At 39.0% G+C, this 25,086-nt stretch overlaps 1 protein-coding gene across 10 annotated transcripts in view; it reads right to left on the minus strand.

Moving 5' to 3' along the window:
• TTLL5 (tubulin tyrosine ligase like 5) overlaps positions 1-25,086 on the minus strand; it is a 131,861-nt gene that overhangs the window by 70,571 nt on the left and 36,204 nt on the right. For 8 of the 10 annotated variants that reach the window (XR_003526705.1, XR_003526706.1, XR_003526707.1 and 5 more), the window contains exons 13-27: positions 24,060-24,141; positions 23,128-23,189; positions 22,571-22,662; positions 19,636-19,677; positions 16,608-16,721; positions 16,167-16,258; positions 15,518-15,580; positions 14,553-14,591; positions 13,438-13,583; positions 12,172-12,484; positions 8,029-8,149; positions 6,601-6,747; positions 4,287-4,387; positions 934-1,067; positions 214-327 (exon numbers count right to left, since the gene is read on the minus strand). Coding sequence is in view for 7 of the 10 variants with exons in the window: in XM_027637665.1 (XP_027493466.1) it covers positions 214-327; positions 934-1,067; positions 4,287-4,387; positions 6,601-6,747; positions 8,029-8,149; positions 12,172-12,484; positions 13,438-13,583; positions 14,553-14,591; positions 15,518-15,580; positions 16,167-16,258; positions 16,608-16,721; positions 19,636-19,677; positions 22,571-22,662; positions 23,128-23,189; positions 24,060-24,141 (1,662 nt within the window). In the remaining 3 variants the exon portion in view is untranslated. The remainder of the gene's footprint in view (positions 1-213; positions 328-933; positions 1,068-4,286; positions 4,388-6,600; positions 6,748-8,028; positions 8,150-12,171; positions 12,485-13,437; positions 13,584-14,552; positions 14,592-15,517; positions 15,581-16,166; positions 16,259-16,607; positions 16,722-19,635; positions 19,678-22,570; positions 22,663-23,127; positions 23,190-24,059; positions 24,142-25,086) is intronic. The other 2 variants (XM_027637667.1, XM_027637663.1) reach the window with 1 other exon arrangement.

A 25,086-nucleotide genomic window follows, 5' to 3' on the forward strand; every position in this document is an offset into this window, starting at 1 on the left:
CCAACAGAGGGGCAGCTAACTCTTTCCTAGTGCCCACTTTACAGTATCTTCTACTGCATTTAAAAGTAAAACCTGAAGAATCTTCCCCAAAACTGGGCATTTGAATCTCTCAGTTTGAACCCAAAGGTTCCAACCTTTGTCTAAAACTGTATTAAAAACACTATATGTCTTTGATTTTTTTTTCTTGATGATGATTTAAGCCAGTTCACTTACAGGTTGATTTAACTTCTTTGTGTTTATAGCCTTTTAGTGCTCCTTCTGCAGGCAGATCTGCAACTGAACTTTTGGGATGATCACCTTTTATTTTTGCCACCACCTCAGGATGCTCTATAACAAAATCAAGGAGTTAGGATGTAGAACATTGAAAACTGTGGTATCATCAGAACAAGACTACAGCATTAACCTTGCCATAATAGACTTTTTTGCTAATATTTCCTGTAGATCATGCAGCTTTATTGATGACAATTGAGCTGTCAAGTACAGTAGTGTGGACTACTGGATATATGTCTGGCACTGTTCCTGCTTCCATGAAATGCCTAATCAGGCTCAAATATACAGTTTCAGCCCTCCAGTCAGTATGCTCACTGTAGGCAGCACAATTCAGGCCTTGATTTCTTTCATCCTTTACTTTGATTTCAGGATTCTCTGTTCATTTTAATTCTTATAGGCTTCATTTTGCACATTCTCATTTCAGTCATGACCCACCATATCTAGTTCCTTATAATTGCCAGTCGAGACTCATTCCATTTCACTTCAGGCAACAAAGTTAGGAGTGCAGTTATGCTAGTCTTCACATAACAGTGAGTTAAAAATAAAAAGATATGCAACCTCAAAACTGAATAACATTATGGAGGGGTTGTTCTTTTTTCACAGACTGAAGTTAAACTGGATTTGTCTTGGCAACATCATCTCAGAACTGCCTGCAAAACTTACCACCTCGAGGCTGCTTCTCTGTCTGGCGACTGCTGTTCCTGTGTTTTGTGCTTGTGGATTTTGCTCCTAGGAAGATACTTGCTGATTTGTTTTTGTGTGTGTAAAATGTCAGTACTTCCTCCAGGTCACTTTCACTACAATAAAGAGAAAAGAATGGATGTAGAGTGAGAATGCTAAGCTTTTTTGCATTCATGTAAAAGACAAGAAGTGATAACGAGACTCAAGAGGTGAGTGGAAAGAAAAGGTGAGACCAGACAAGCTTATGCCTTGCTTAGTTCCGCAGGGTAAGAGCGGAAGGAAAGCAACATGCCTTGGCTAAACCTGAGAATCCCACTGAAATGCCATCTTCTTATGCAGTAGAAAATTCAAGCCTTCCCAGGATAAATAAAGAGCAAGTGAACACTCCAAACACATTTGGGGAGATCAGGTCAACACGAGAGATTCCATTCACGGTTAAATTTGTGAATCTTCCCCAGGTGCTCTTTAGAACAAGCAGCTATCTTTTCACAAGAGAACTCAGCTCAGCCTCTGTTTTATAGTCATCATTAGTAGTTTCTACTCAGCAGTGGGGGAAGAAGAGGAAAGAGAAGGAAAAAGCTTGATAATAAGCCAAAACTGCAGGACGAACAGAGCAGGCAATATTTCTGTGAAACTTAGAAAACTTGCATATGTTTCTCATTTTCTTTACAAGAAGAAAGTACAACTGCCCCAGTATTCTAAACATCTATTGGTCCCAAACCAGTATCATTTACTTGACCATTCTTATTAGAGCTTATGCAAGTTGTAATTCTAATTGTTTTGATTTGCTTTCCTTTTGCTTTATAGTGTTGCCTCAACACTAGTGAATGGCTATATGGCAGAGCAAACACCAAAAGCAGAAAGTATAGTGCCAGTAACACTACAAGAAAACATAAAACAGGAATATAAATTAGAATAGCAGCAGTTAGAATCCTTCAAAATATCCTCTGTATATCACACATATAACCAGTCTTAGCTAGCCTGAGCTTTGGTAAAAGCAATGTCTAAAGCTAATACATTGGAGTTTGGACCTTCAGGGCATGCTGCGAAGTTCACCTTTTCTCCCAAACCAATGAGAACAGAGGTGAAAAGGAAATGTAAGAATGAGAAGTTGTTGGTGAAAAGGTGCTGTAAGCTTTTAAAGTGAAGTTAGCAGTATAAGTATATGCTTTTACAATACACTAAGGACATTTAGAATCAATGGTCGTAGCATATGTGTAACTAAACACAATCCCATCCATGTGGTATCAAAGTTAGAGAGTCAATGAGACAATCTCAATTAAGAAGCAACATTGTTCACCCGTTTTCTCCACTGTACTGCAGAACAAACACTCAAAGTGGAAATCCATCCCCTCTTCTTTGCTCCAAATGACTAGCTCACTGATTTAAGCTTCAAGCACAGTGCCAAGTTCTGTCAGATACCAGAGCTTTCAAACATACCTGATACTTAATAAGAAACAGAGAGATCATCACCAGAAATTGTCTGATCATTGGCAAACCATTCTTTATCATTCAGGCAAATGATCCAGCAAAAATCTCCATCATCATCCTAGACTGTCATCAGGCCACAATGGCATGACAGCCAATAACATGGAAGGAGAAGAGTATGCAGTTCTGTCCCATACAGCCACCTCTTAGCTTTTCTGACAAAAAGGAAAATGACCTGCACTAGGACACAGTAGACATTTTAATGGCCAGAAAGGTCAGAGAAGCAAGAGTATGCCATAGGCCTATGCAATATGCATTTCTAGCTAGAGGAGTAGATCCTGTGGTGTGCGGTAGTCAGACATCTTCATCTGAAAATCAACAAGATTTTTCTGGGAGCCTATAAATCTGTTACAGTAATGACTCCATCAATTATATTAGCAAAAGGTAAAATTACTTGTTTTCATGAGAACGTATCATCAAGAGAGACTGTGAAACCTCCTGAACTTAGTTAAAACATCTCAGATATCACCCACTTCTAATCATTCACCAAGAGCGCTATCTGAACATAGAAGAAGAAAGAATGGTTTCATAACTGGTCATGAAAAAGTAGCACTGACCATCAATCTTCCAAGAGAAAACAGATGGGCACAAAAAGGCAGGTAAACTCTACCTGTCCAGATATTGACAGGGGTCATTGCCCATATAAGTATGTAATACATGGGTTAAAGAATGGAGTCAAGAGGAATTACTTTTTGTGCTCAAGAATCAGAGACTTAGGAAAAGTAATTCCAGTTCACTGAACAATTTCAGACCTTTCCATAGTCAGATGGTTGTAATAACGCTTGGTTTTTATGCAGTGCTATAAGCCTTAAGGAATACTTCACAGAATCACAGATAATGCTGATTTAAGAGCGACTCAAAAGGATCATTGACTCCAACTCTTGGTCCTGCACAGGACTATTCCTAAGAGTCACACCATGTGCCTGAGAGTATCATCCAAACACTTCTTGAACTCTGTCAGGCTTGGTGCTGTGATCACTTCCCTGGGGAGCCTGTTCCAGCACTCAACCATCCTCTTGGTGAAGAAACCCTTTCTAATACCCAACCTAAATCTCCCCTGACACAACTTCAGGTCATTCCCTCGGATTCTGTCACTGGTCACCACAGAGAAGAGATCAGTGCCTGCCCCTCCTCTTCCCATCATGAGAAAGTTGTACACTGCAACAAAGTGTCCCCTCAGTCTCTTCTCCAATACTTAACTATTTTCAAAATGTGCTTCCTACTAGACTCTTTTAAGGCAGACAAAGCTCAGAGACAGAAAATGCTGCTTTTTCATTGTGAAAGTAACTGTTTGCACTGAACTGCCTTAGCAGGCTAAATAAGAGGCCTAACTCCCATCCTTGCTCATCTCAAAGTCCAGACCTGGAGACTTCCTGAAGAGAGGGAGCAAGCACAAGAGAAGAAACTTAAGCATCAGAGCCATAACTACTGTTTGGCCTCAGCAGCTCAAGATCATCTGAGCAGCAATTCCAGTTTCATTCTCCTTCCAAAGTATTGCCGTATATTTACTCCAGCATCACAGAAAAGGAAACCATTAGTTCACCAGCATCCATTTGAAATTTACACAGGTCAGGGCAACCACTGCTGTCCTTTGGGAAGCTACTTAATGGTCAAAACATCTATTGTGTGTCCTTCTCTATGCACCAGACGCTGATGTTACAAGTGAGGTTAGGTTGCTGGAAGGAAGACAAGAGAAAAGACAAGTTCTCTATTCCTCAGCAGGAAGAGGTCCTACAGTCAGTAAAGGTATCTAAAGGCCTTTAGATCCATCAAATCATCTTTAGAATAACCTCATCGCCTTCAGGGCTTGGAGATCCTTTATCAAAGCAAATAAAATCTATTCTTACCTTGCTTTGGTAATAAAGTTCTGAAAACCTTCAGGATTCACTCCCTCCTCCTCCTCTTCCTGTTTCTTTTTTGATCTTTTCTGAACCATCTGCTCCGTTTCCTGTTAAAAGCAGTATCAGTAAGTGTCTCTATGTTCCATGACATATCTACAGCTCCAAGAATACAAAAAACATTTCCATGGGATCTAAAAAAAAAAGAACATCAACTCCAAAGAGCCAAATTATAAGTATTTCACTATGTGCAAGAGCATGAATAAATAAAGAGAGCCCCAGCGACAGCATCCTAAGCATACACTAAACTCTTAATTCTTCCACCTGACGTAATTTATTTGCTGAGAAAAGATCGAGCCTTCATAAATACATGCTGTTCCTTCAAATACACTCTTTGCTGAGACATAAGGAAATAAGGAGGAGAAAAAAAAATTAAAATTATTTACAGATATTAGGTCCCCTCTCTACTTTTGTTGTTTATGTCACAAATAGAGTTCCTCAAAACAGCTTTTATTTGAGCATTTGCCCCAAAAGTAGACAGATATTCAGGAAGGAGGGAAAAAATATAAAATTATAATAAAGAAACTGAATCAAGGATGTCTATTGATGACATCCACATTTTCCACTGTAAACTAGTATTTCTCTTGAGTTAATCTCTTTTGTCACGCAGCCAATTGCTGAGGGCTTATATACATACCAAAACCACCCTGCTTTAGCAAAAACTAAGAAAGTAAAACTGTACAGCCTGTGGTAAACATGCACTTATACACTAAAATATACTGGAGTAAGTGGTAAGCCTTTGCACGTGAAAATGAGAGCAAGCTGTCAGATACAAATGATCTTTTTTACACCAGTAGAACTGGCTGACACTAGTGGTTGTATTGATACAAATATTTTTATTCGTTAAAAAAAAGCTTCAGGCCTGTCTAAAATACCAATACCAGTTTAAAAGCTATCTCTGACCAGATCTCCACTTCATTTCTGCCTGTTGGTACCCTGAGCATTCCCAGAACAAAAGTCAGATACATCTTTTGAAAGATAACTCAAGACAGGGAAGAAAAAAACAATATGGAACATATCTCTACCCTTCACTACTTAAGTAACTCTCTGGACAATATGTGATACTTTTTACTTAGTTTGCTGGAAGTAGCATTTTTTTCTTCAGTGTCATTACAGAAGATACATAGTGGCTAGTAGGAGTCCCTACTAAATCTGAAGTTACAAGTCAATGAAAGAAGTCTGTATGTTGGAATCAGACATCAAAAAACCTCACAGCCTAACAGTCTCTCAGTGGCTTAAGCGTGTATACCCCAAAACATCAAGTGATATGTTCTCACTTGTTCTGAGAAAATATGTTTACGTACTGATTTATTACCAGTTGCACAGCTTTATTTTGTGAATTTACTCAAGAGTTAGCAGAAAATCCTAATGTTTAAATGCAATTTGAGGGGAAATTATATTCAAAGCAGCTGCATTCTTCACTGACCACAGAGCCACCCAAGTGTTTTGTGGTTACTCCTAACACAGTAATTCAGTGAGCATTAGGCATACAAGGCACTCCCTGGAACAGATTTGGTTCCATACCAACCTTGCTTAGACAGATCAAGTTACCAGATGTCAATTCTGACTAGCTAATGTAAGTGAACATCCTCTCTCCTAATGAGTAGAAGCTTGGAGGCCTCAAAGCAAAATTTCAATTACACTTGTTCTAACACTAAAGAAATGCTAGGGGGCAAAGGAAAGGGGAAGTTGCTCTTGTAAAGCAAGGAGTAACATGAGACCACTATGCTAAGAACAGCATCTTCTACATCTAAAGATGTGCAAATTATTTAAATTATGACCTATGTGTCCTTAACACTGAGCACACAGAGTCCCTTACTACAGATAGGTAGTAGTCCCCTCACTACAGATAGGTAGCAGTCCCTCCATATATCAAACAAATAGTAAAATATATATTTCATAATGTTCTGTACAAAAAAATTATCTCTAAAGAAACACCATACAAATAGGAAGTGGGAAGAGCCATTACAAAGCACTAGAATCGAAGACAAGGCAAAGAAAGAGCAAACTGTCGATTAAATTCGCCTTCATTTCTGCACCTCTTTTTATGCATATGATTACTGGACTGCATATATAATGTACTAATACTGTTGTCTACCTGACAATTTGAACAGCAAAGTACCATTACTGGATGCACAGCTGCAAGCAGGCCATGTAAATGACAGAACAGTGCCTTTGATACAGCTTTCAGGAGACACTTTAGAAGAAGAGAACAGAAACCAAAAGATCTACCAAAAGAAAAATTAAGAAAAAAATTAGTCACCTTGTTATAACAGATTATGAACTCGCCCAGCTGGCGAGCCAGGATACGACGACGATCATTTAGTCCTAAACGACGGCTGGGGAGCAGCAACCTCAAGGACTGACGGAGATTGCTGGCAGCTCGCTTCAGAAAGCGGATCACCAGCTCCTGTAAGCAAGAGAGATGGAGTTAACAATGGACCATCTGCAAGATGTGGGGAGAAGAGAATAGAGGTACTACAGCAGCTAATGAGTGGCAAGAACAAAAGATATCGTCCTGAGAAAACTGGCAGACAAAAGCATTCTGCAATACATGTTTTTAGTATAGCTCTACAAAACCATATATACTATTGCCACATCCTCTCCACAGTAATATATGACTACATTTACAGCTGTGTAATTCCAATCCCTCACCATGTCTATTTGATCTCTGGTGGGGAAAACATATGGCAAGGCAGATCCTAAGTCAAGATGCATCTTGTGGGTGTTTTGAACCCTTTCTGTCTCCCCTCTGGATTTGCTTTTGCTTAGGAGCTCTATTAATGCATAAATGAGCAGCCTCACAGCCAAACTATTGGATTTCACAGCTCGCCTCTCACTGCCATTACTCCAGGCTGGTTTGATCTGTTATTTTAAACATTATTTTTCACAGTACAGCAGACAAAGTGACTCTCAAAATCCAGTTTTAATTTCCACTTGGAAAGAGCAGAGGTAACATTTTCCACTGAGTTGACTGATTATTCTTGACATGCAATTTTATCTCTGAACTGCACTGGCTGTTTCCCTACAACATGCACTCAGTGAAAGTACACTTGAATATGCAGAAAGCTCAAGAGCCTATTGTACAAAGCTCTTTTAGGAAGGTTTGTGAGTGTATCTGGGCTTGCTGCACTCTTTAAAATGCATACACATCAAATATAGGGCCTTAAAACACTGCCTAAAAAAATTAATCACTTTTATTTTCTCTTCTCAGTGGCTTTTACTTTAATTTCCTCTACCTAGAATGCAAGGAAGATTCCTAAGGGCAGATGTCTGGATACAGTAAAACATTGCATAGGAGAAAAAGTTTAACTGGGTACCTGTTCCATTTGAGTAGATGTATATTTTGCTTATTGCAGTAGAAACCAGATCCTGACAAGTCATCTTAAAGAATTTTTAAAAGAAGAATTCAAGAGCAGGTAAGCTCCAATGGAGGAGAACTAGTAAAAGATCTGAGCAGTGTGAACGCCAATCACACTCCAGTCACTAAGAGCTGTGTACTCTATCATTGCTCTGAGGTCAGTCAGCAGTCCTTCCTTATCTGTACATTAAAAATACAGCACTGGTAGCTGGACAAAGATAGACAACCACCATCTCAGTTGGACTTCTTGCAACGAGGGGAACAGACCTCAAAATCCTCAAGGCAGATTTCAGCTTGGCTTTTCAATCTGGCCAACACAAAGCTTCTTACCATTTGCTCATCCTCTTTGGCAGCCCAGGCAGGATTCTGGATCTGGTCACCAGCCTCCTTCATCAGTCGGAACTGAACATGCTGTAGATAGGCAGAGAAAGCCGTACGGGCTTGCACTTTGCTGTGGGCCGAAAGGATCAATCAGCTGTGTTCAGAGTAGGAATGGGAAGAATTACAGCAGTCAGGCACAGCTTATGGTCCAAAGTGCAGTCAGCAAGGACCTCCTAGGTGCACTAATGCTGATGCTCAAACAAAGGGGGACCCCTTCACCCCCACCAGCATTTTCAAGCAGACCTTCACTAAGGTGGGATAGGTATTGCAGGAGATATAAAAGACAGCAGACACTCTTAAGTTCTAAGATCATTTCTAAAAATGGAATGCTCTTCCTGCCTTTTACAGCCTTAGTTACTCTTCTCCAAAAGGCAGTAACATGAACATCAGCAAAACTGTGTATTTTTAAACCAAATTCAAGGCTCTGCTGGGCCTCTGTCTTCACAAACATTTTGAACACCACAACAACAGACCATAAAATAAACAAAGGGCTTGGTACTGGTGCCAGAGTTATAACAAAGGCCCTGTAATTCCCATCAGAAATGAAAGAATTAAATCTGTGAAAGTGAGCTCCTCCCCTGCTGGCCTAGGGACACAAGCCAAATTTCATTGAGCAAGGCACCACTGAAGAATGAAAGAACATCAGCAAAATGTGCTGTGCAGCTGGCCGAACATGTTGGGAAGCTGTGAGCATGAACTGAGGAAAGAACTGGGAGTGACACATCACTTCTCATTCCCTCACAATGGCAGTCATTTTAGCATACGCATTTGTTGTGAGAGAAATTGCTGAAAGCTTTACCTAATTCTGTTCATTGTCATCATGGTCTAAACCCTATCCTCAAGCATTCTCCTCTCGCAGCCTCTGCTCTTCCTCATAGTTTTCCCCATAGTTGCTAGAAGCTTTTCATAAGGATGTAGCAGTTTTAGTGTCAGTGACAGATTCATTCCTCTTTCTATCACCGGCAATGTCCTAACATTTTCTAATAAATTATCGAGTTTCATCTCAAAATAAACTAGACTTTTTCATCCATTACTTTCCTGGAATATTACTCCAGAACTTACTAGTTTTGTAATTCATGGCTGGGCTTCGCGAATGAAGATTTGGGAAAGGCCTCTACCCACTCCAGAACTTACTGGTTTTGTAATTAGGAACCTTCTTTTACTACCCAGCCCAGTTTCATTCATGAGCAGTTTATATTCTTTCTCCACTTTCAATGTATTTATGCACAGCAATTACATCCCTTCATAGTTTTCATTTTTATTAGGGTGAACTATCCACACCTTTCAGTGTCTTCTAACAAAGCACCCACACTGGTGGCACGATGAGATTAACAGCTCACCCCTGCCTGCTCCAGTCACAATTTACCTTCCAGGAATATGAGTGATAGTGTCTGTATACAATACTCCACAGGAAGTCTCAGAAGTATGTCAAGTGATATACCCTAAACCACATTTGGTGGTTTTATGTGTGAGCTAGAGCTCTGCAAACGTCCTGTGATCAACCAGCATCCGAGATATTTTTCCTTATAATTAATTTCCAGTTGATGAACATCCAGTCGACAGAATTTTTGCTGCAAATTATTAGTTCTTAAAAGCATGCCCTTGCAACTTGATGCTACTGAATTTCATTCAAGTTATATTATTCCTATCCTCAAGGCCATCCAGTTTTTCTCATATTTATTCCATTACTTTTCTCTCATGGTAATAACTCCCAAATCTTTTCCATCATCAAATTTCATTAGCACATTTCTACATTTTGTGTCATTCTTGTCTTGATTATTAAAATCAGGTTCAGACTGATTCCTGAGGAACCTCACCATATTTTCTCTACTTGTTCTCTGCTTCTTAGGAATATTCACACATGATCCTCATAACTCCATGTACCTGAGTCTCTCAAATAGCACTAAAAACTGTGCAGCAATTTAGCCTTTCTGGTTTACAGTGTTCCACAGAAATCATACAAAATAGTAGCACTGAGAGTGATCAATGCATCACTTTTGGTAAGAATTGAAGTTAAAATAAAATACGTTGGAAGTATCCATACATCTGCTTAATCACCAACTTTTGATGCTTCTGGAACACCCTACCAGGCCAAAGAGAGGCTAAGCAAATGATAAGTTCACAAGAGTCTCAAACTAACATCCTCTGTGGATAGCTGTACCTGTACTAACAACTAAAACCTGATGAAAATACCTGGTTACAATTCCTGCCTTCCAGGAACTTCAGTGAACTCCAGAATGCACAGCAGGCCTTGTAACACATCTGAACTCCGTATGCTGCTAGTCACCACACATACCTTCTTTTTCCCCATGTGTGGAACATGAGGAGAACACTCTGAATCCTAGCTAAGAACCAACACTGTCTACATCAGGTCACACTATATCAGAAAAGGCTCTTCCTCTCAGAGGTCCGTAGGGTTGCCAGGTTTGTTTTAGGTGCAACTCAATCATCTCATGATCAGGAGTTCAATTAGAAATTAAGGAGCCTCTGTTATCAGCATCAGCACAATGATACAGTTCTTTGCCTGCACCTGATACTTCTATGACTAAAAACTGAAGAAGGTCCTTGTATAACAGGGCATCTCCTATCAAGTGTGGGATATTGAAACCTGAGGTCTTAAATGCAGAAATATATAAATCCCTTTTCATTTTATTCTTTTGGAAATGGCACAGTTGGGGGAACAAGTTTCATTTGACCGTCACCTCTTTATCAGTAACACCCCACGTGTGGAAGATGGAGAAATTTCCTCATCAGGCTGACTAAAGGAGAAGGAAGTCCTACCACTTACAAAAACTGACCAAAACAGGCCTGGTTTCTCTTGAATAAAAATTTCATTACTTCAGCTCCTCTGTTGAATCCACAAGCAGAGCTTTCATCAATGACAGATCAGATGGGGCCAAGCCCAGCACAATCTTGGAACATGAGGTCAACCACAAGCCTTACACATCTCTGTGGGGAATCCCAACAGTGCTGGGTGCTGAGCAAGATTCTGCCAGGAACATCAGACATTCTTGGCAGGAGTCACTTCTATATATATGTAGATATAGACACAGCATTGCTATGTTCATCCTCAAAACAGGTTTCAAGAGTTTTCCCTGTCAGAAGAACAAATGCCCTTGCACAATAAGACATCAGAATAATCCCCAAATCCACTGGATAATCCATGATTTCTATCAGAAACTAAACTGAGAAAGCAACAACAAAATGCATTTATTTGCTCTACTTTTGGACATTTTTCACAGAAAACATAATACTGCTTCTTGTCTTACATCCTCTTACACAGATATACATGATCAGTCTTTCTTGTTAGCCTTTCTGTCCATCTGCAATTAGACAGTTCTTCTATCCACATTAAAGTGGAGGATCAAACTTCAAAACATCTAGCAGGACCCTGGTTGGTGTTACTCCACAAAATCTCCTCCAGTACCTCTCTTTTCTCCAAGCAACAGAGCCAGGCATCAGAATATACTCTGTTCCACAACGTCATATTCAACAACATGCAATGAGTAATTAGTCACTCTCAAATGACCTCCTAATCTTGCTCTCAAGCAGGCAATGACCTTGAGCAGAAATTACTATCAGAGGTAAAAATTCTATCAAAAACAAAAATGAGAAAACTAATTTTATGGAGAGAAAGCACTGAGATCAGAACTGACATATTCTTACCCAAGTGTTCTTGGAAAATTTAACATATATCTATATCCACTTCATGGCAAATGCAAAGAATGAGAAGACAAATTTTAGAATTCAGTAGCAGGCATCTTGCATTAAGACAGAGGCATTTCAGAAGTCTGAATTGACAAAAAAATCCAGGTTACATCACCAGACTAAAGAATAGCAATGGAAACTATGAGTTATGCTTTCTACTGATCCAGCAGGTCAGGCATTTAGGTAAACTGTCAGACTTGGCAACAATCTCCCTTCTGTGCCAACAACTTGTTAAGGCAGCCCACAGTAAGACAAAAATCCAGGCCCCTTTTCTAACACCTTAACACTTCAGAGTTAAAACGTGGTACTAAATGTACATACTCTGTATTTTAAACAGTATTAGCTGCAAGTCAAAGCTAAAGGCAAAATGCAGCTACCTCTCACCTCAGGTTTCCATGCTTTTGAAGAATCTGAAGCAAGTTAAACTGAGATTCTGAGTGTAGTTTTTGCAGAAACAGCTCTTCGCCATCTCCAGCTTTCTTGTCAAGTTTTTTTGGCAACCTCTCCTTACAAGCAGTTTTCACTGAGTCAGAGAGCTTTGGCTTGTTTTTCACCTGGGTGTCCGAAACAGAGTAAACGGTTCTATCTAGCTCTTCATCTTCATCTGCATCCATCTCCTCTTCCTCCTCACCTTCTGTGTCTGACTTGAGGGACAGCTTTGTTGATTCTGATGTGCCTGTAGTAGAGGAGAAATCACCTATGCTAGTTAAAAAAAAAAAAAAAAAAGTGGAAAGGACTTTCCTTTGGTTTACCCCTAACACTCTTTTCTGCTAGAAGGACAGAACACCACCATTATAGAACATAATCTTAAATATACTGCCCTATATTATCCTTTCTGTCTTTCTGCTTGTGCACTGAACAGCTGAAGAGCCCATTTTCCCAATATCAGAGAAGACAGACCAAGACTTTTGTTTTAACTTTACAAATGAAAAAAAAAAACAAAACCACAAAATCAAAGAGACAAAGGTATTTTCCTGTATTTTATCCTGGTTCTTACATGTTTACTGACATGTACTGGCCCATACTTAATATATATATACACTCATTTTTTGTATTTTATGTATCAAATAAACCAAAGCTACAAATCTAAACTTCCACATGTCAGTAAAGATCATATACCTCAAAATAGCAGCAAAAATAATTTTCTAACATACAATCTCTCCCACTGTAGTCAGTATCACACAGCTGCTAGAAAGAGTTTAGATACTGGTTTCAGGAACAGTCACCTGTGAGGATCATTCACCTCTGTACCCTTTAAAGTTTTTTTAACATCTGCTTGGATAAGAAGGATTTCTCTTTCCAACAGCTTAGAGTCATTGCTATGCAGGAGAACCAACCTGCAAGGTCCCATCTTTCTCTGAAAAGCTGGAGAACTACATAGGCACATATACAGTTGAATTTTCTACGCAAAATGTAACCACAAGCTCAGCTCCAAGCAAGTACTGATTCCCTTTAATCATATACACATGATGTGGAAAGGTGGGAATGAAATTTTAGGCACTATAAAACAAGAAGCTCAGAAGAGGAATGACGTGAAAACTATTAACACTTGAAACCAGAACAACTCCATTCACACACATTTCAAATGAGTAAGTCTCCTACTTGCTTTCCTTTGACTAGTTGCTCATCTAAAACCCTAGCCATGCATACCTGATGATCTCATCTGTGCTGCTCTAGCCTTGCCATGACATCGCCGACGCTTCCGTAACTCCAACGAAACAAGTTTTCTCTCATAAAACAGAGCATGAGAGTCCACAGTTTCCATCCTCATATCGAGCCTTCCATTAAGACCTGCTCTGGGAAGCATAGTACAGAGACATCCCTCAATCTCTCTTTGTATTTCTCTTCCTGATGATACAAGAGACTTAGTAGACCAAATTTCTTCAAGAAACTTTCTTTCCTGATACAGGGAAGAAATATTTACCATCAGTCTAACTCTGCTCTATTTAAGCCTACAAATGTTTGCAGAGTCTTGCAAGTACTTTACAGAACATCATCTCTCAAAGCCCCAGGATGCACTTATCTAGTGTCATGCTTTCATGATTGAGTAGTATCTGTCCATCAGCAGCTGGAAATCAGCAGCAACTACAAGGCACAATTAACAGGGAAAACTGAATTGCAAGAGTACAAAATAATGGAGGGGAATGGAAAGAGAGCACATGGACCTCAGTCCAGTCATCTGAACCATTTATGTAGATAGCTTGTTCTTCACTGTTTGGTCAGAAATAAGAATTTTAATATAATCTAAGTGGAAAATGTCAAACTTTCTACAAGTTCTGCCTAAACCAAGGGACAAGGAGCTCTGCCAGATTTCTTAAGGAAAACACACAAGAGTAACAACTTTCTGCCAGCACACAAAGTTCCAGAAAAGTGCTCTCTATGATTTAAGTGTAAACATCAACAGAAAATTCTTATTGCTTCATTTATCTTTTAGATCTAACAAAGTATGGGTATATGAATATATGGGTATACAAAGCCCAAAACACTCATGCACTACAGGATCTTTTGAGAGAACTCAATGATGAGGCTTATAAATATGGCAGGAATACCAAAGCGGGAAGAAGAGCAATTTTAAGGTCCAATCCAACATGAGCTCTCCACATATGGGTATATTCTTTTCTCACTGTATTTATGTTTCTAAAATTATTTCCATGGATTTCAGGTAGAAAAGGTGTTGACACACAGGTTGAAGGATGAAGTTATGCAAATCTAAATTTAGAACAAGTCCGACAAAGTACAAGTTATTTAATTAAGACACCATTTACCGGGATCTTCCAGTGATGAAGTCTCTTTTAATCTTGCCCCTATAAAGGGAAAAAGATCAAAAATTACCTTCCATTGTGTATCAGCCTGGATTACATAGTCTTTCATATGTACAAAGAAAGGACCAAATTTACAGAATCACTTGTGAGTTCTCTGTTAAAGGAGAAAAAAAAAAAAAAAAGAGCTCCAAAAGAGGAAATCTGAGCAGCTGTACTAGAACTGATGCTTACATTTGTCAGGTTTAAGTTGGAGAAGGCGTCATTTGGAACTATTCTTTAGACGCATCCCTGAATGTACACAGAGAAAAAAAAATTGTACACTGCTCATGCAGGAAGAGCTTCTGTAAATATTGTGTCCTTTTGCAGCCTCCTTATCCTTACCTAGTAATTACTTTATAGTGGATCTCAAATTTGGGTAAGAAAAACTATTGAGAAGGAAGGGCATTAAACAGAGTGAAAGATACTGCGCACAACTCTCAATGGAATTTCAGCTAGAGGCATGAACTGTCTTTTCCACCCAAGCAAAGTCCAGAGAAAGATGCATCAAATCATGCTTGCACAGATCGAGACACAGGATACTAAACCATTGGAGGAGTCAATTTCAGTGCTTACTTTACATGAGGACAAGCTCTAATGTAACTTGAAATTTGACACAAAAGGTAAGCAAAGACCTATAATCCCTTCATAGTGAAACCTATGTGCCTAAAGTTTTCTCATGTCTATAGTAATCTTTGTACTCCAGTGATTCCCATGACTTGTGCATTGTCCTTTGTGCCCCTGGATTCAGAAGTACAACACGTAAATATGAAAAACCTCCACAGCCATCTCACACGCACAAAAAAGATGAGCAACTATCACCACCCCTGTAAATCACAGACTGATGTTTATAACATTGGATAAGTGATGAATCAATCCTTTTCATGATGTTCAAGCCCTTTACCTCGCTCCCAAACAGAAAAGCTTTCTACCTGTCCTTAAACAAACGTGTAGCCAGCATGTAGTTCATTGATGTCTTGTGCTCTAAAAAGGATCTAGAAAAACAAAATTCAGGATTATCAAGACAGAGCTCAACACAATGAAAGGCAGCATAACACAGAAATAAGTGACCTGTAAAAAACATCCCAGAACTGGATTCAGACTACATGCTGTACCATAAGAGAAAAGAGGAAAAGAGGAGAGCTATCGTTTTTCAGCTAAAGTTCCTGGTGATGCAAGAGACAGAAAACATTACAGATTGCAAAAATAAAATTAGAAAAGTCTAACATAGTATCACTTTCAGAGTGAGTGAGTCCTGTATGGTATTTAGGGTCTAATGACAAGAGTACATAGTATGCAGCTCTAGGACATAAAAGTAGATAGCCATAATGGATTATCTGAAGGGAAGACACTTTTATTCTAACAGAAAAGCAACACCAGAAGCAATTCTTGACAGCTTTCCATGGGATGTAGTTAGGCAAAGCAGCAGCTGATAAAAACAAGGGATCAGAAAAAAGCTTCCTCAACACTAAAATAAGCTCTACCAAAACTTTCAATATGTCTTTTTGATTACCAGGATGGCTGATCTACATATACCCAACACAGAGCTTTAGTGCTATCTTACTGGACTGTTAGTTTTACCCATAAAGGTCCCATGTTAATGGGGTAGGGAATATCCGGATGAAGCCTCCTCTCCGTTCATTTTCCTCTTTCACTCGCCTAAGAACTTTTATCTGGAAAAAAAAAAGAAAGAAAATAGCCAGCAAAATAGATAAAATCAAAAATGAACCTTACAAAAATCTCTGAGTTTCAGCCAACGAGCTGGGAACATGTGACATCCTTAAGCAATTTTGTCTTGTGTTTAAATTCCAAAGGAGCCTATCACTGCTTCAAGCATATATTATACCTGGCATAATTGAGGGCAAGGACAGTACCAGCAGTAAAAGGAAGCAATTCTGGTTTTAAAATTATACATCTTCTGTCATGTTTTTCATATACACGTACTTGCTCTTTGTTGAGTAAATAACCCCACATACTGAATAAAAGCCAAGGTAAATAAAAGCAAAATAATAGTCTACTTACCTCCTCCATAGACAGGCCTACCACAGAGTTGGTATGCTTTCCTGTTGCTTTTTCCCTGCCTAAGGGCATCGAGCTTTTAATTTCAGCATCGCTGGCAGACAGAGGACGGGTACGCTGTAGAGACAGTGTGAATCCAGATTTTTCTCTTTTCCTATCTCTATTTTCTTATTAAAAAACGTTACATTCAAATTCCAGGACTCCATTCCCAACAGGATCTACACTCCAGAGTATCACAGCCAGAATTCACAATTCCACACTCCAGCTGTTGAAGAGTCCACACCCCAGACAGTACGAAGTGTGAGCATTCACATTCTTAGATTTTAGCACAGCAATTCATGCGTTGGCGCCAACATTTACACCCCTGGCCCCTTCCAGGAAAACATGAGACATACCCAAAAGCAGCAAAGTCAGGATGTCATACAGAAAAATTCTCACCCATGAGGCACTAGAGCCAGCATCCACAGGCTCCAAATACACTTAGATTCACACATCAATGGTACCAGAACCCTGATTCTCTGTTCTAATTGTGTAGCTACAGTAGAACAACAGAACTGTAATTCACTGATGAGATAAATGTTGCAGGGAAAAGTTCACCACCTGTTATTCTTTTGTTACTATACTGCTAGGATGTCAGCTTACTACTTCTTGCACTTAAGAGACAGATCCTGTATATGTACATAGACATCACGCAAATTTGCATAATTATGCAAATTTTTTTAAACTAGAAAATCAATAATTTGCAGACAGTTTCACTATGCTTATTCTTAACCTGATGTGCAGTCATGACCAATTCTAACAAAAGGACAGGAATTCAAAATATCTTCAAATTATCAGGATTATAAAATCTTCAAATCTGAGCAAGACTGAAATCTTTGAACTTGTTCTCAAGTACTAGCCTTAGGCTCAGTTCATTAAAAATAGCATTTCGAGACTCTAGCTGAGAAGGTCTCAGGCATTTATAACAAATTAAAATTTTTTTAGCTCTATACTGAGCAAAGAATGCACAGAGGGTACTTTTAATCTAGACAGAAAAAAAAAATGACAGAAATCTTAAGCTGGATAAGTCCAGGGGAATATTCCATACTACTCAGGTACAAATAAAATCCATAGCAAGATCATGTTGCATCTTTATTTGTAAGGACTATTGGAACTGAATTTCATTCTCTCTGTGTAATTAGATATTGCAAGTGGCTATGTAATCTATAGATGAAGCAACAGCAAAAGCAACAGGCATTGCACTAGAATAGGTTACACTGCAGTGACTGGTACAGAAAGATCCAAAGATAAAACAGACATAGAGAGTGCCAGCTGAAACACTGTTAAGTCTAATTAAAACTGATTTAAAAACGTAAGAGAAAATTACACAATCTGGAAGAGAAGATAGGAGACACAAGCATTTGCAGAAGAAATAAAAATGCCAGTAATCAAACAGGTTTGCCTGATGCTGTAGATGATGCTAAGTTGAAAGGCTTTAGTCTTTCTTCCTAAGGTTTCCTCCATTTCAAATCCACAGCTCAACAACTTCACTTCCTCTAGAATCTCCTGATAGGTAACCTTCTCTTAAAAACCATTTCCTGCCACTACCATAACAATCATCATCATGTGAGAACTGCTGCTCAAAGAGAATATTACAGAAATTTTTCATCCTATTAGATGAGCTACTTTACTAAAGGAGCACTTGAATACAATAGAGATGATTTCACTGATTACAAACAGAAAATATATGCCTATGTACTGGCAGCTCTGGCTCCTATCTGAGAACAAAATTACACTGCTGTCAAAAGGCTAGAGAAAAACTCTAACTTTACTGGGCTTCCTGCACAAATACTTTTTTCAGTGTTTCACTACAGAATACCCTCTGGCTGTAGCACAGAAATGTCTCCAGCTTCACAAAGAACTTGCTTCCTCTTTAACCCAGCTTATCTTTAGAAGTATAGATAAATCCAACCGCTCTGGTATATCTCCAAATTCTGCAAGTATCCCTAGTTCCCACATCATGATTCTAATTTTACTAAGCACTTGGCACAAAGATCCTTCCTATTCTTTACAAAACCTCATTATTCAATAAGACTCTTTCCACTAAGCCTCAGCTAAACTTACACAGAATGACATAAATAGCAGTGCATAGAACAAATTAGGTTCTCAAGATGATTCCATCTGTCCTACCTTCCCTTCCTGCTGGGAAACCTTATAAAAAAACAAATTAAAATAATTCCTATTACATTCATGCAGGAAGCCCAGCAGCAAAATAATACCTACCATGTCCCCACACAGCCAGGTGCTTAGAATTGTAAACTATCATTGATTTGTCCATATGGCTTGTATGAAGGGTGCCAAATATGACATTTAGAAAGGCAGACCAGTCTGACTTATGCTAACAACAGTCCATATCTTTCCATTAACTTTAAGAAATCCTTCTTATCTCTATTTTAAGCCAGTTCACTCTCAAATTTTTGCAGCGTCCTTCACATGACTGTCTCACAGAAATTTTTACTTCTTTCATAGGGCCACCTGAATTTTGTCTGTGCAGATTCACCTGCGCTTTCCTTATTCCATCCCCTACAGTACACAAGACAAAAATTCCTACTCGTCCCTTTTGGTGTGACACTCCTATTTGCTCCTGTTTTTACCAGTTTCTCATTGGTTTTTGCACTTTCCTTTTCAATGGCCTACCTACTGTGCTGCCAGTGTTTTCATCATTTGATGATCAGAGTGACAGTTGTATCTTTTAACATCTCTAACAATTTCTTTAAAATGCAGTTCAGAAATACTTGTAGTCTCTCAGCATAACTCACCTACTTTTTTTTTTTTTAAGCTGCTATTAGTGTTTTAAATATTTTTCCAACATTTGCTTTTGCCACATGAAAACATATGTCAGTCCATCTTCTCTTGTTGACCTTCCTCCACCCCACACCAGGCTATGCTAGTTGTAAAATATAGTTAGGGACTAATTGTGCCAAAGCATTGTACAAGGTAATGTTTGAAATTGTGTCCCTCATATTGGTGCTGGGAGCTGAAGGGTACTTACCAATCTGGTGTTTGCTGTTTGTGACTGTGCAGATGCAGGACGCTGCAAGAAACACACAAAAAGAATAAAAACCTTGTGTTCTCGAAGACACCCTCATCCTTGCCTGAGTAGCAGAGGAGTGGCAAGTACCCTAAGCAAAACACTATATAAGCGAAGGGTGGTGAGGCACTGGAACAGGTTGCCCAGAGAAGTTGTGGATGACCCATCCCTTGAACTGTTCACGGCCAGGCCGGATGGGGCTTGGAGCAACCTAGTCTAGCAGAAGGTGTCCAGGTCCACAGCATAAGGGTTGGAACTTGATGATGTTTAAGGTCCCTTCCAACCTAAACCATTCTTTGATTCTATGATAACTGAAGTCCAGAGATATAGCTAACCACTTCTACCACCTCAGTTCAGATCTTCCTCATATCCTGCACAAACGTATGCTATCCCCATTCCAAACACAGCACTAATCCTAACCTCAGATGTGCTCAGCTGTACAGAATGTATCTGGACATGCAATTTTCAAAAGCATACAGAAAAGAGCTCTGAACTACGCTACGATAACCAAAATTGATAGTCACTCAGATAAAAATATTTAATAGCTATCTATTAAGCAGAAACAGATGCTGTCTAGTAGAATTGTTCATAAAACAAAGAGGATTTAAAAAAAAGTAATAATCCTGAAATTCCACAAGAAATTTTATTTAAATAGTTCAACAATATTACAGTTCTTGTGGAGAAACAAAATACTATTTAACATTCTGAAACAGGTGCAGAAACATCATCAGAATATCAGAAAGTACCCTGTACTACTGATCTGGCATCAGGTCCACAAGCAAGACCAGTTTAATGACAGAGGCAGGTTCAAAAGGAAATGCTTATCATAAGAGTTTAGATTTTTCTCGTCTTCAGGGGTATTCAGGCTGTCTCCTCTTCTCCAATGCCCAAGAGGTGCAACTGGTGTAAGAAAGGCTTCTCAAGAGACCTAACCATAATTTCCAGCTGTACTACTGACAAGTTCTTCTCTACAGCTGGTCTATACAAAACAGGTCAAGGCCCCTTTATTGCTTACAATTAACTGAAAGAGCTCCAACCCAAATCAACAAGATTACAAAGGAAGAAGCTAAATTGTTCATTTCCCTAGAGGGAGAAATGCTCAGTCAAACCAAAGGAACTGCACAAGAAACTTGCAGTTCAGTCTGGTGAAACCCAGAAAACAGAATAACTATCTCAGGATATTTATTCAAGAGAGTCTCTCAAGAGCACTGGTATCAGCATTGCTTTCTCAAGCAGCAATTTTAGAGTGATTAAAGACGGTCTGTGTGAACTATCAAAACTCAAGATTTCGTGAAGGAGGAAAGAAAAACAAAAGAGGTTCAATGTACACTTTGCAACTGAAAATGGGAGAAGGTATCAAAGATCCAACAATCTGAGATAAAGAAGAAGCCAAAACATTTCTGAACAATGGGAAGATCTAAACATCTATTTAGCCATGGAATTTCCATTTAGGTACATAAGAAAAACATGCTATAAAACTTTATCACTGGATTATAAGCCTCTTCCTATTAAACATAGGTAATGCGGACACCTGTCCCAAAAGATAAATTAATCCCACTTCATAACCGTTGCTCTCTCATATGAATGTTTGCACATTTCAATTGGCCAGGCTTCACATCTATTTGTGGGGGGGTTTTTTTAAGCAAAATAAAGTTTAAATCCTCCTTAAAATTCAATGCTTCCCAGCAGCGTAATTTTCTGAGACTGTCTTGTATAATTTTTTTCAGATAAAAGATGTCAAATCATCAGGATCTGATCACATTACTCTTAGAGAGAGGGGTACTTTTTCTGGAATGGTTCCTAATTTATCTGATGTACCTTTAGTCTGCTACAAAGAGCACCTTTATGGTCATATGGATCTGTATTTAAAATACTACCTATTAAATTTGCCTTAAAAGTTTTAGACTCAGACACGCATCCTATAGATACTTTAATCGCATCTTACCAGTTATTCATCTCTCTCCCAGTGACTAAAGACTGAGTTTTACAAGAAAAAAAATATTGCAACTTCTGTGAGTTTTCCCTGTACCAAAATGGACAGTGTATTGGTACACTGTCACTGAACAAAAATGACCTATCATTTCCTAACTGAACTTGAGCTACTCAGCCATGTTCATTTCCCTCATAGCAGCTATCAGGGTGCACCATTTGCCTATTTGCCTGAGGAGAAATGTGTTTAAAGTCCAAGCGATGTACCAGATCTCCCTGCCTTTTGTGAACGCTCCATTTCCACAGATATTTATGGAATCCATTTCATAGCCAAAAACAGATAGAGAACAAGTGCCATTCAGCATTACAGTGTTAAGAAAGCACTACCTCAGCAGAAAAGGCAATGGGCAGTCACAGCAAGCCACATGAGGTCTCAGTCCAATGATCCATGGGAGAGGAAGTGAGAGACTCCAAGATAGAATGGTAAAAAAGTCTTATATTTCAAACGCAAGAAGCTTTTTCTGCCTAGAAGGAGGTCTTGGAGACATTCATAAAGTTCTAGGGTTCTGGAAGCTTTCACAACAAAGTGAAAGTGGCTGAATAACTCAGGTGCATAACTGAGGTGCATCCCCTGAGTCTCTTAGAATCATAGAATGGTTTGGGTTGGAAGGCACCTTAAAGATCATCTAGCTCCAACGCCCCTGCCATGGGCAGGGAACCTTCCACTAGACCAGGGTGTTCAGCATCCCATCCAGCCTGGTCTTGAACACCTCCAGGGATGGTGATTCCACAAACTCTCTGGACACGTTCCAGTGCCTTACCACCCACACAGTTAAAAATTTCTTCTTCTGTAGTTATGCTAGAAATCCAGATAATCGCGCTCACTGCCTCTCTCACCAGTGAGTCAACTTCAATGAGAATGACTTTTTGCTATCCTTCTCAGCTCTGGCTTGTTAAAATCACTTACCTGTATCTTCTGGTATGGATTTCTCCTGACAGATTCAGCTGAATGATAAATGGCCCGGTTTGACCGCTGGCCTGGATCCTGGCACACGAAGCCTAGGGGCATCAGGAGCCACGTGAGAACTTTAAGAGAGGCAAACCCTGACATATAAACCTAGCATTCCTGTTCACAGTCTCAGTCTGTACACAATCTTCTTGTCCCTGCCCAAGAACCAATAAGGACGCTTTCCATTTTCATACCTTGCTTTGTTTAATCCCAAACTGTACCTTCCATTACATTTTTATAATAAAAACTGTAGCTTGCTTCAAAACCAAGTACTTAAAAAGAGCAGTGTCTTCAAATATGAAACTGGGGACTCTTAATACCATCTAAGCATAACAATCAGACAGATTATCCTGAAGTTAAAGTGTACACATACCACCTCCCAGTGCTAAATACAACTGCTTTCCTTAACTGGAGTTTGCCTCCATTATACTCATCTAATAACATGCAGCTCCTAAACCTACCTTTTATTGGTCTTAAATAAGGGAAGGATTGAAGGAGCTTTTTGCTACACTTACCTACAAGAGTGAACATATCTGAGAGCATGCTAGCTTTGATCTTCAGGTCCAAAGGAGCATCACTGTCCCCACATGCAAGAGAGGACAAGAGAAATTATTTGTCTGGCATTAAATGAGAAGAATGCATCAGCATCCAGTGTATCTCCCAATACGGTTTCTTCGTACTGATTCTTAACAAAGGCAAAAACAACATTAGAAGAAAACTAGGCAATTTTCACATGTATAGGTAAAGATCAAACAGCAACAGATTAATCTGTTTATCCTTTTTCCACAGCTTTTAGTGTCCTAATCCAGACATGTACAGCTTTGTTTTAGCTCTGCTTAGCTAAAGACATTTTCTATGCTACATTTCATGAAGTAAATAAAAGTTACTGTCATAGAATTCTTAAAAACCACAATTAACTACACCTCTTTCACAAAAAAATCATAATTGAGAAACCTACAAAAACAAATCCCCAATTTTCATTAGAGCATGAGGGTTGGCATAAGAGTCAAGACAACACTCACTCTTTAGATTTTAGCTAAAGAGAGTACTAGGCCAAACATTTGAGCCTGACCATTCATCTACATACTCAACATAATGACTGAACTCTGCTTGGACTCCACAACCTTAAAGTAGATTGAAATCCCACACAACAGTCTGCAAAGTTTCAAAATTCATCTACGATGGGAGATTATGAAGTGCTAACGATGATGGACTGTGAAAAGGAAATAATTAAAAAGAAAATGGAATCCCAACTGGGCTCTTTCAAAACCTATTGCTGCAACGAGTTTGTTTATGTAAAGGAAAAAGCAAAGGATTATCCTCTCTGCCAATCAGCAGTGGAACAAATAACCTGCAGGTATCATGAAATCATGCCCTCCTAGGATCACAAGTTTCAAGGACAATCATCTCCAGCAACAGTCCTCATATGAAACTGGAAATCACTTACCAGGCCAATGATGGGGACAGGTTCACTTCCAGCAGCCAGGGTTTGAGTGTGTCATCAATAAGGACATCAAAACCATACAGCTCTGAAAACACAGTAGACACTCTTAAGTTCATCTTACTACGTCTTTAAGCATTCAGGTAAGGTCCAACACTAGTCTCTATCAAGTCATTCCTATCTAAGTCATTTATGTTAAATCCAGTGAACTCTCTAGAGCTGAACAAATAACATTCCACAAGGGGGAATTTTCACTTCCTCAGAATCAAGATTAAATCTATTTTGTCTGTGGGGGAGAGAAGGGAACAAAAAAGGAGTCTTAGGGAAGTGTTATATAGGAAAATAAACTATTCGCTGCCCACAAACTGTAGTTAATGCAAAACTCTCCTACTTGTTTTCACACAGAATTGACACACACAGCAGGTTCAATCTACTTCTTCCACTGGATCCTGAAAACAACAGAACTCCATTCACTTTTTAATCCCTATATTCATTGTTCCAGTCAGCTAGAGAAAATTTGCTTCTTTCAAGCATCAGCTTCTTTTCAATTATTCCTGTATATTTTCTGCAATATTCTCATAGGATTACAGACTTCTAGGCAGCTCCATCTACATGGACAACCTCCCATGGACAACCCGTTAGCTTATTGACAGCTTGCCACTTTGCAGCAAACCATGATAGAAATATTTTTTCTTTAGTTTCTAAAACATTCTACAACATATTATATCTGCTAGATGTGTTCTGCTCTACACAGGTCAGACTGAAACCAGCTTCCCATTCCAAGACTGATTTTACTATTTCACTCTATACACACTTTCTCTCTAGTTTGGAAAGAGTCACAAGAAGGATGCTACGTAAAAATGACTATAAATCAGAAGTTGCCATTTATGCAATTCCCTCTTCCAGCATTAAGAAATACAGTTAATGATCACCAGGGCAACTTAGACAATTTTTTTTTTTTCAAAACATCACAGAAAAGGGTACTGGCAGAATAGGAGGATTTCCATGGAATTAACCAGTTCCCTAGTGACTG

This window comes from Corapipo altera, unplaced genomic scaffold (assembly GCF_003945725.1).
Source record: "Corapipo altera isolate COAL_440 unplaced genomic scaffold, ASM394572v1 23, whole genome shotgun sequence".
Taxonomy (NCBI): Eukaryota; Metazoa; Chordata; class Aves; order Passeriformes; family Pipridae; genus Corapipo; species Corapipo altera.